This window comes from Peromyscus maniculatus, chromosome 20, assembly GCF_049852395.1.
Source record: "Peromyscus maniculatus bairdii isolate BWxNUB_F1_BW_parent chromosome 20, HU_Pman_BW_mat_3.1, whole genome shotgun sequence".
Taxonomy (NCBI): Eukaryota; Metazoa; Chordata; class Mammalia; order Rodentia; family Cricetidae; genus Peromyscus; species Peromyscus maniculatus.
In genome coordinates, this window is record NC_134871.1 from 15,628,243 (window position 1) to 15,640,644 (window position 12,402).

A 12,402-nucleotide genomic window follows, 5' to 3' on the forward strand; every position below is an offset into this window, starting at 1 on the left:
GTGAGAGGCTGGATTTATTTATGGTAAGAACTGAATCAGGTTCTTTGTTAGCCAATATTTGCTCTTAGTCACTGAACCATCTATCTAGCCTCATTCTCTCTCTCTTTTATGCTTCAAGATTAGCAAGCTTCTGCTCGCTAGGGAGGTGCTATTAGTATTACATTCATTATTATTACCAAGGGCACATTTGCTAAATCCATGATTATTTAAAATTGATATGCATTAGAGAAATGTGCCTGTTATAACCTTTCTGTATAAAGATTTTTATTAGTTCTTTGTACTTGTATATTAATTGCTATCCTATTAGTATGAGAAAACACAATGACCAAGGCAACTGATAGAACAAAAAACCTATTTGAACTTACAGTTGAAGAAGGATAGGGTCCTTCTTGGGGGCTGAGGAAGGTAGGACAACAAACAGCAGGCATGGTTGTAAATGGATTTTTCTTTGGGCTATCAGCTCACAAAAATTGACATGGAGAATCATTATTAATTATGAAAGCTTGGCCTTAGCTTAGGCTTGTTTCTAACTAGTTCTTATAACTTAAACGAACCTATATTTTTAAATCTGCATTTTTTTATATGACTTGGTTACCTTTCCTCTGTACTACGCACCCTGCTTCTTCCACATCTGGCTGGTGACTCCACTTTCTTCCTCTCTGAGCCTCTCTGTCCCCAAATGTCCTGCCTAACCTCTTCCTGCCTAGCTAATGGCCATTCAGCTCTTTATTAAACCAGTCACAGTGACACATCTTCACACAGTGTAAAGGAATATTCTGCAATACATGGTGTCTTAGAGCAGAAGTCCAGATCTTGAGTCACAAGCATGAGTCAGAGAGAGTGAACCAGAAGTGAGTTGACTACTTACATTCTCAAAGCAAACCCCCAGTGACTTCACTAGGTATGTCAAGACATCAAGGCTACATCTCCAAAATCTCCCCAACCATCACCCCTAACTGGGGACCAAGTTTTCAAATGTTTGTGATTCTGGAAGGCATTGTCATTTAAGCTAACACAGTGTATTTTGATCATATTCACCTTCTCAACTATTCTAAGATCCACCATCCCTCCACCCGCACACAACTTAATGTCTTTTTGTATGACCCTTGTGACCAATTTGTACTGCCCACATTTTCTTGGAAGTGTGAACTTAGTGGAGCCTGGCTGATGTTCAAGGGGTTACCTTCCTAGAGAAAATTATTTCTCCCTCTCTAAGCAGCTAATGATTGCTAATAGTTACATTGCTAAGGTTGGGATTGTGTCCCCAGCTTCCATCTCCACGGTGGGATTTTCTTTGACTGGGACTTGCACAAGTTCCATGAGTGTGGTTTCAGCTATTTTTTTTTAGTTCATAAAGAAGTGTTATCTTTTTAATTGTTCACTTTAGAACCCACTAGGACCTCCTGTGAAAACCCTGGGGTACCAAGGCATGGATCTCAAAACAACACATTTGGATTTCAAGTAGGTTCTATTTTATTATTAGTTTTCTGTACAGTATAGCATGAAATATATTACATTTTGATATTTTCATATATATATATTATTGCAATTTATTCTTATTCAAAAGCCCTACTACACCCCTTATCTCTAATCTCCCTCTTGTTACTTTCCTTCCTTCATCCACATAGATTCTGCCTTATGATTTCATAACATGTATAGCTTATCTGTTTCATCACATACGAACACTGGTTAATTCCAGACTCCACATATGGAAGAAAATATGTATTATTTGTCAGAGTTGGACTTTGTTTAGTATAATATTCTCTGATTTTATCCTTTTTCTTCAAATGTCATAATTTCATTCTTCTTTGCACCGGAATGAGCTAATGAATAGATGATTCTCAATGTGAAAAATACAATTGGTCAATCAGTATGTGAAAAAGTCTTCAGCATTCTTATCCAGCAGGGAAATTTAAATTACAACTGCTTTATGGTTGTATTTTACCCTATTCAGATTGGCTATCATCAAAGGAAAAAAATGCTGGAGATAATTCTTAAGTGCCCATGCTTTTCTCCTGTCTTTTGTTTGATTTCTTTTTCTTTTTGTTTTCTTTGAGATTTTATTTCACTGTATATTCTAGACCAGCCTCAAATTCATGTTTCTCTTGTGTAAGCTTTCCACGTGTAAGGTTGTAGGCATTACTACCATGCTGGATTCCACTACAGACTTTCAGTAGATATATCCTTTCTGTATGAAAGTTGTCCAGACTTTGTTCATGAGCTTACATTTTTATTGACATAAATAGAAAATAATGTCAAAGTGATATATATATATATATATATATATATATATACACACACACACACACACACACACACACACACACACACACACACATATATATGTATTCACATACAGGTGAATAAGGATATTCTTTAAGAAATGAGGGGTGGTTAAGGAAAATAAAAATATACTTAAGAAAACACACAAATTGAACGTGAGAATAAGACAAATGAGAAAGTGATGGCGACAATCATCAGAAAATCCTAAAGCAGTGTGTATGAAGTGAGTAGTTACAGTCAGTGAGCAAGGATTCTACACAAATCTGTGGGAGCGGTGAGGACAAGTGAGACAAGAGGCTAAAGGAGAGACAGCTGAGGCATGGCCCAACTGTGTAAACATACACTTATTCAGTGCCAATTATTGACATGGTAAATTTCTGAAAAACAATTGTACCCAACCCATGATTTTAAAATACATAGTTGGGTTGTCCTGTGAGAATCTTTCAGCACACCCACTCATGTGTGGTTTACTTTTTCTTCCCTTTTTCAAATTTACATTTTATGCAGAGATTCAGAAAGTTTTATGTTACAAGGGTCAAAGGGAAACCAAAACACACGCTGATTCCAAAAGGAAACAGGCAATTTACACATTACCCAGTTGCTTTATGTTGCATGGTTTTCTAAATTGTCCTATTCTGAGGAAAATTCAGTGTGAGCCTGAAAAAATGTCCATTTCTAAAGGAAGGGCTCATCTAAAGTGCCATATTTTTGTTGCTAAAAATAGTTTCCACTTATCTGCTTTTCAGGCACAGTAAGGACATTGATTTCAGAGTGTTTTCAATTCTTCTGGTTTGCTTCAGTATGTTCCAGATAATACCAAACTGCAAAAGCATGTTTCTGCCTTTGTTACAAAGGTATTTTAGAGAACTTTAGCCTTATACCATTATAAAAGGCTGTTATAAATTGATCTAGTTGTAGATAAATGTGGAAATAGTTACACAGCATTGGTTCTCAGCACCAAGACAAAGAAATTGAAATGGTATTTGACTTGTTTTAAGCACATCAGGAGTTGATGACAACATTCTAGTTGAGCATTATGTATATATGCTCTTAGTTTTATTATGTAGCCCTGGCTGATCTCTGCCTCCTAAGTAGTAGGATTAAAGAATATACCACATGTTCAGGCATGAAATTTGAATAGATTTATTTATTTGTGGGGGGTGAGTTACCAGGGCACAAATGTACAAAGCAGAGGACAGGTGCAAGGGTTGGTCCTCTGCTTCTAACATCTGGGTCCTGGGGATTGAACTCAAGTCATCAGGCTTGGCAGCAAAACCATGATTTACCAAATCATTTTGCCAGCTTTATGTAACATTGATACTAGTCAGTGCTCATGAATCTACCTGATTTTTACAAGTCTGTTTTCAAATATCATCTGGCATATCATATATGAATTCAAAATAACAATACAAAAGAAGGAACAGGATCATTAACTTTGAATTTTTTATTTTTATTTTTATAATCATTGAATATTATCACAAATTTAACATAACCTTGAAAATATATTATTTGGGGTAATAAATATATTCTATTTTATTATATTCTACATAAATAAATGTGAATTTCAAGTTATATTATTACCACATCAGTTTTATTATAATTAAAATATATTGGAATGTTAAATATATTAAAGGCATAAGTTTTCTTACTAGCATATGGTCAACAAGCATGAATATAAGCATATATATACGAATTATATTCACTAAGTCTATAGAGAACCACCACTCTGGAAAGCTATATAAGTTTAAGGACTGTGTTTTTGGAAGGCAACAAATAAACATTGTTTCCTATATAAAAGTTATATTGTTGAGTTGAGAAAAAAACTCTTGCTTGCAAATAAAAAAAATCCTTCAACACTAAGGTACTGTAAATTATGTATCAGAATATGCAAGTTCCCAAGAAAAAATGAGCTGCTCTAAGTTTAAAATCTAGGCATTGTACATCAGTATACAGTTTTTTTCTCTTCTACTCTGTGTCTATGTCTTAATTTCCATATTTCTAGATTGGGCATATTTCCAAGAGTGTGTCGTCTCTGTTTTTATCACAACCTCATGCAGAATGTGTCTAGCTTAGTAAAAGCAGTCTGAAATATAGCTCAGTGGTAGAACATTTGTCTGACACGTATGAGGCCCTGGGTTCATTCCCAAGCCCTGGAAAAACACAGAAAAACAAAAACAATTGACAACAATAACAACAACAACAACAAAGCCAAAACAAAATAACAAAATCAGAACAAAACTCCCAGATGCCCAAACTTAAATGCAATTTTTCTGTTTGTTCTGGCTTGACAAGTATCTCATTGTGAGAAAGTAAAATTATAATTCTAGGAAGCTAACTGTAGAATAAATAATAGACAAGATCAAGAACTGATGAGCTATTCAAGCCATTTAAAAAATTTACATTCTTGAATTATACTATTTTATATATGTAGTGTTATAAAGTAGATTTGGAGATACACATGTTATTATTAACATATAGTGTATACCATCTGTTGATTCAGATGCTTACACAGTCTTCCAGAAATGAGAGTGTCTAGCATAAATTTTTCCTACTCAGAATATTACAAATGAGATTGCTTTCTACCAAAAATAGACTAATGGTGAATAGTGGCCATGAGACTGGGAAAGAAGAGCTGTCAAAATGATTGATAAAATATCTAGATTAATTATGGATTATGAGCCAAAGATACATTATTCATTAACTGTTATATAACTCTGTAGGTAGATTCTGGTCTAGGGAAGATACATTATTTGACTCAGTATTTGTTTCATAAAGTAATTATAGCTTTAGAATGTTTTCAATTTGACTCTCTAGCTATTAACTGAAATTAATATATTGGTATATCAATGTGGGCAAACATATGGAATGGTATTTTAGTACCTGAAATGATAAATATGATAATATAACTTATAAAACACACATACATATATTTCAATTAAAATATTTTTATAATTTATGATTATGCATTGCTTAAGCCAAGAACTTCAGAACTAATGTTGATGGTAAAAACAGGAGAAAGCTGTGATAATTTCTAAATCACTGACTGCAGAGGGTTGAGCCTTCTGTAGGTCAGAGAGACTGGGAATAAGATACAGAGTCAGCAAGAAAACACAAACTTTTTTTCCTGAGGGATAAAAGCTTCTTCTTCATTTTGTTATTCTTTCTATTGCTTGTTCTACTCTGTTCTTTTTCTGTTCTGTTCTTCTACCCTGATGTTTCTCTTCCTTCTCTTTCCTGATGACTTCCTTCTTCACTACCTCCTGATGTCTTCACTCTACCTCTTTCCTTCTACATCTTCCCTGGTGTCTTCCTTCTGTCTTCTTTATTTTTTCTCTTACAGCTTAGATACCCCAGCAGAATCTTTCAAGCAATAAAAAATATTACAATATGGTTGCATTCTGTTTTTAAGTCAGTGATTACAATGAATACAAGTTAAAAAAATGTTTTCCATACCATCTTTTACATGATTAAACATTTTATGTGTTACAGATGAAAAACAAATTATCCCCATGAACCCATATAATTTCATGTACAAGTAACCTGTTATATAATGAGAGTGTAAACAAGCAAGGTGTTTTTCTCAGCCAGTTCTTTTACTGGCAGACTGCCTTTTCAGTTACAGAGAAAGGATCAATCACTTTATTATTTATTCAAAAAGTAATCTTATAATTAAAATCTTAAAAGAATCACAAATCAAAACTTTTATATATGAAAAAATAGTCAGTTCTGCTTTAAATCCTCAGGGTGCATGCCCATTCATCAACAGTTTTTTATATCAGGAACCTGAGGGCAGAAATGGGTACAAGGAATTAATCATCACCTTTGATCATTTACTGATCCTAGCAAGAAAGGTACATCAGCCTGCAATAGCCAGTGGCCATTGTATTGTTTTTCTGACTTCAATGAGTTCCACACTCAACTATTGAAAGTGTGCCTTTCTAAACTTTAAATTGTTTCCCAAGATTTTCTACCTCAAAGCCATTAGCAAAAACATCTTAACCTAACCTTAAGTTATTATTTAAAGCTCTGTGTTAGCTATGATGCACACCAAAACTTATGAAAACACTTCCCAAAATTGGGATTAAAAGAACTTGAGCAAGCCTAGCTTCTGGTACACAATTGTTTTCCTTAATCATTAACCTAAGCCACAGTCTATGTGACTCCCTAAGAGAAAATTATAGGTCCTAGCTGTGTGACACTTCCTTGTTCTTATATTTTAACCTCTGCTTTATCAGGGGTGGGGGCAAAACTCTGTCCTACCTTTACCTATATTAATTTCCCCACTAAACTAACCTGTATTATAATTCCTTACTACATTTGTTAAAGTACCTTAATCATCCAAGTCCTACTTTAACTAACACTATTTATTATAAAAATCACTGCTCCAGTTAAACAGTACGGCTTAAGAGGACATCATAGTCATAACAATCCACAGATAAAACTGCCCAGTAGAAAGGGATATTTCCATGTGATAATTACACAACCTCAAGGCAGTGAGGATCACCCCACACCCATCCACACTATGCCAGGTACCAGAGAGAAATGGCAGCAGTGACAAACGTGTAAAGGCAGAGTAGTAGCAAGAGACATTCTGGAGCCAAAGCCCTCAGGGCCTTATGATCAGAGATTCACCCATCAGTGCCTTGAATTCTGGTGAACCAATCTTCTAAAGTCAATTGCCTCCTGCTGCTTCTCTGACATGGCCACCAGCAACTGACTGAGTTCTCTTGGGCTATTTTCTAGGAAATCTTAAGAGGCCAATCCTACATACATCTCGTCTGGTTATTCACTACTAATCATTTGATAAATCCTGTTAGTTTTTCCTTGTAATATATTATGAGTTAATGGACTTGTTTCCTAGTTTCACTGCCCCCCCCAAAACCTAGCATCTGTTTCACTGAAATATAAAATGATAATGGGAGCCTCATAACTAGAATTGAGATTCTTTATTACTCACCCCCTTGCCTTTTGATGCTCTTTTGAACTGATTTTCCAGTCTGTTCTATTGCTTCCTGTTGTATAAGCTTCCCCTGACATTGCTCATTACTTTCTGAACCATCCACAGCAATTATTAAATGTATTATCCACTCCTTCAAAACAAATGATGTGCTAGCTTCTACAAGTTCTTCATCATTTTTGTGTGTTTTTAAAAAATGTTCTTATGTTGTCTAGGCTGGCCTTGAACTCCTAATGTGGTTAAGGTCTTCAACTCTCATCAACCTTCTTAGTTCTAAGATTACAGACAGTCCTTTGTTCTGTGGTGCCCGAGATTGTGCTGAAGATCCAACTGAGTGTTTCAAGCATGCTCAACAAGCGCTCTCTATAAATTGAGCTGCATCTTCAGCCTGTTTTCTTCTTTTCTACATTTATGATTATTCTCAATCCTTAGTCCTTATTAAAGTCACATGAAGTGTTTGTTACATAAGTTTTATTGAGATATTCTGATTAGACAAGACTGAACATGATCTCAGAAATTGTATTATTAAGTACTAATCTCCTGTTGATGTTCATGGCTCAAAAACAATATATTGCAAATTTAATTATCCAAATTTTAGCTCCATAAACATTGTACCAATTCCTGTGTTTCCAATTTATTTATTTTTAATGATCACTACAGCATGCAACAACTGCATATGCTCTGACCCCACCTTGCATTCTGGCATATTCAGGCTTCATTTGACTCTTATTTTGTCTTTATTTTATGTTATTTGTATCATGACCATTTTTCACATCATCTCAAGATATTGCATTCCTACAATAGCTTTTAGTATGAATTAAACATATGAGAAAAATGCATGACATTTATACATATATGGGGTACTCTAGTATTTTGTGATGCTATAGACCAGCCATCTAATTATTTTTAATCTTGATGTCTTCCAGCAATTGCTTTTTAAATACAATTTTATTGTATTTTTTTCAATTCAGTCACACAGATTTCTTCTGACATTTTTTTCTTATTCACAGATTTTTCTATTTAGTTCCTGTTTTGAAATCACATTGTGGCTTTTATTTCATTTACCCTAGGTAGGAAGTGTTATACAGTTCCACTGCAAAAAGGGACACTTGCTTCAAGGATCTACAACACGTACCTGCCTTCCTGACCTCACATGGAGTGGAATTCAACCTGAGTGCATACGTAAGGATTGTGCAAATTACATGACAAGTATTATGGATCAGAATTCACATACATTTTTCTTTCAGTGATAGAAACTAATTTGTGTTTATATAAGAGATGTATAAAATTAATTTAGATTAGTGTAAAAGATATTTCATTTAAATAATTTTATGACTGTATCAAAACCCCACGATCATTGGAAGGCAGTGTTTCCAAAGAAGCCAGAAGACAAGAGGTACAATTTTGTTCCTTTGGCAAAGCTTGTATGGTGGTGTGAGTTTGGCCATCTGGTGTTTTAAATGATGGTTACTTTCTCATTTCATGGGTCTGCACTATAAATTGAAGTACTTTGAAATACAGGATGTTATACACTAGTTAATCATAATGATATTTAATCATGTGTGAAGAGCTTTTCTGAGAATATAAGCTAAAAAAAAAACCCCAAAATTATGGAAGGAAAGAACTTTTCAGAATCTCCTAAACAATTTTAAAATCAGTAAGTGACCTTTTTGAATTCACAATTAAAAATAAATTTGAGCTTGTCAGATACTTGTCCTTCATTTCCCCCAATAACCTCTTTTGTCTTCCACCACATTTTAATTCTAAATTTTTGCAAATAATAACAACAAAGCACATGAAAATATCAACACTCATCAGAAATGTGCTGCACTTATGACCTTTTTTTAATGAAAAAATGCTGTGTAGATTTTCTTGATCATTGTCAGGACCATACAGTAAACAAGGGATTGCCCTTGAATGACTTGCTTATGTAGAACATACATCATGACTTCATTGGTTGGTTTATATCTAATTATGGCAAAATTCCTCCTAAGAGAGTTCCTTAGAGTATGTGCTTAAGGAGAGTTTGGGGTATTGTAACTGGGTATTTCATAATAAGCCAGTGAAAACAGAGAGTTTGTTACATGTAGATTCAACTAATTGAACTTTAATGTTAATATTTGAATTATAGTAAGTATAACCCATTTATCACCATGTTTAGCATGTAACATAAAGTAGTAACTGTTATTCATAGCTTTTAAAATATCTATGAGGAAACCAGTGGAAGAATATTGCTTTTTTCAAATGAATTGGTTCACAGAGAACATATTTAAATTGATTTTACATGAATCATATTGTATATGAATTATGTTGTATATATATATCTATACATGTGTATATATGTATATGAAATTCTTTGTAATATTTCTGATTGAGAATGGAATGGTCTTTATTAGATGCCAAGCAGGTTGTATGGTTGAGTTAATGTGGGATGAAAATGCAGAAACAAAAATGAAAATTAGATGAATGAAATAATACTTCTAGCATATGGACCAAAATATGGCCAGAGAATTCCATATGCTGAAATATTAAAATATATTTCTACATAGTATAGCATTAGTATCTGAACCATATAATGAACTTACAGATCCATTTAGCTTCAAGTAATGATTTTTCATTTAAAATAAATATAGTAAACTCATAAATGAATATTTCCAGAAATTATATAGAAAATATAAGTTTGTGAAATTTTTTAAACTTTTACTTTAAGGTCTTATAAAGTTTTAAAAGAGTTACTATTCATTTTTACTCTCCAGGATTGTGCTATAATTATTTTATAAGCATAAGTAGTCAGAGTCAGTTTGCACCTTCTTTTCCTTCCTTCCTTCCTTTCTTCCTTCCTTCCTTCCTTCCTTCCTCCCTCCCTCCCTCCCTCCCTCCCTCCCTCCCTCCCTCCCTCCCTCCCTCCCTCCCTCTCTGTCTCTGTCTCTCTCTGTCTCTCTCTGTCTCTCTCTCTCTCTCTCTCTCTCTCTCTCTCTCTCTCTCTCTCTCTCTCTCTCTCTCTCTCTCTCTCTTTCTTCTGTTAACATCTACCAGTATCAGTCACACATTTTCTTACAAAAATACCAGGATATAAAAACATTGTAGCATATATTCACTTTGATCTATTTTTATTGGTTCATTAGGATGACTTTTGAAATATGAACTTAAGCAATAAAGTTAGAGTAAGGATAACTTTGTATTTTGACTTTTGCCTCAAAGTTTTAGTGATGAATTTCTAAAATATTGACATTAGTCTCTGATCTTGATATAGCCCACAGTTGTAAACAGCCAGAAAGTCCTGCTCATGCAAATGTAGTGGGAATGGACCTTCCCTCCCATGGGTATACACTCATCTACACCTGCCAGCCTGGCTTCTTCTTAGCAGGGGGAACTGAACATAGAGTGTGCAGATCTGATAACACCTGGACTGGAAAAGTTCCTGTCTGTGAAGGTAACTTTTATTTACAGATGCTTTAACACATTAAGATGGGCTATTTAGGTCTTTTTAGAAGAAGAATCAGTTTTTGGCTAAGTCCAACACTGGAAATTATGTGGACATTTTTATTCCAGAAAAATGGACACACATAGACATTTCTATTGCAATGTTTCAATGCTAATCTGATATTTTTGTCTTTATTCCCTCTTCACATTCTCTCTTTAAAATATTGTTATTAGTGTTTTCATTTTCTAGGTTTGTTATAAAAGTTACCTAAATATGGGTGACTTCACATGATAGAAATTTATCCTTTCATAGGGAGTTAAGTACAAAAGTCAAAAATCAAAAAGTTAACAAGACTGTATATTCAATCATCTTCAGAGTCATAGCCTCTTCCTTCCCTTCATCCTCTCCTAGCAATCATTGGCATTTCTTGGCTCATAGTCTCCCAGTGGTATCTAACTCCATCTTTATATGTGGTATCTTTCTTTGCATCTTCATCCCATTTTCTTATGAGGGAACTAGATGTATATATAACTTAGTCTAAATTCAGGATTATTTTATCTTGATAACATCAGTTAATTATAGCTACAATCAATCACTTCAAAATTAAGCCTTATTCTAATGTAGTGTGGGTTTTCTAAACTTTCTTATTGATCCATTATGGTAGGGAACATTATTTCTTTTTCTTTTTTCTTTTTTTTTTGTTTGTTTTTTGTTTTTTTGTTTTTCGAGACAGGGTTTCTCTGTGTAGTTTTGCGCCTTTCCTGGGACTCACTTGGTAGTCCAGACTGGCCTCGAACTCACAGAGATCCACCTGGCTCTGCCTCCCGAGTGCTGGGATTAAAGGTGTGCGCCACCACCGCCCGGCGGGAACATTATTTCAATCTCTCTTATTTCATAGCATTCTCTGAGAATTCAAACAGTCTTTCTCAGAGTTTGGCTTAAAAGTGACAACTCAGTACTCTAATTTTTACAGTTTTGAACTGAGTCACTGTAGCATGATAATTTAAGTAGATCTACCTGAAGAGTCTACACCTGTTTCTGCTTCACCAGGAAAAAAAATCCTACTTGGTTCTGATGTACTGAATTTACCAAAGGGAAACATAGATTCTTACCATAAGACACAGTGAAGCAGATTTTCTATAGTTATTGATTAGGTCAGTAAAATTTTTCTTTTTACATCTGTTAAACTTTCTTGTCATACCTTCTTGCGTTTGATCTCTTGCAGCAGGCACAAATTTTCACCACTGTTTTGATCCATTTTCATTCCTTTCTTAGCCAGAAATGTAACCCTGTGTCCCCTCCCACCCTCCCTTGTTAAAATACCTACTGTATGAGAAATTTTCTCTCTCTCTCTCTCTCTCTCTCTCTCTCTCTCTCTCTCTCTCTCTCTCTCTCTCTCTCTCTCTCTCTCTCTCTCTCTGTCTGTCTCGTTTTTTGAAACAAGATTTCTCTGTGTAACAGCCCTGGCTGTCCTGGAACTCACTCTGTAGACCAGGCTGGCCTCAAACTCACAGGGATCTGCTTACCTCTGCCTTCCCAGTGCTGGGATTAAAGGCGTGCACCATGCCTGGCTGGGAAATTCTCATTAAAAAATACACTTACTGCTAGTATTTGCTTCCACTTTGCTGTCCACTTATGTGTACTTCTCAACTGGTATTTTATATCACTAAACATAATCCTTGAAAATTGTGGAAAGTGTTAGCGTATGTATTATTAAATGCTATATCAGTACTTAATA

At 34.6% G+C, this 12,402-nt stretch overlaps 1 protein-coding gene across 3 annotated transcripts in view; it reads left to right on the plus strand.

Moving 5' to 3' along the window:
* The window catches only part of Csmd3 (CUB and Sushi multiple domains 3), a 1,148,052-nt gene that overhangs the window by 1,116,435 nt on the left and 19,215 nt on the right, over positions 1-12,402 (plus strand). For all 3 annotated transcript variants that reach the window (XM_006993205.4, XM_042265493.2, XM_042265494.2), the window contains 3 exons: positions 1,388-1,461; positions 8,311-8,422; positions 10,494-10,673. In XM_006993205.4, coding sequence (XP_006993267.1) covers positions 1,388-1,461; positions 8,311-8,422; positions 10,494-10,673 — 366 coding nt within the window. The remainder of the gene's footprint in view (positions 1-1,387; positions 1,462-8,310; positions 8,423-10,493; positions 10,674-12,402) is intronic.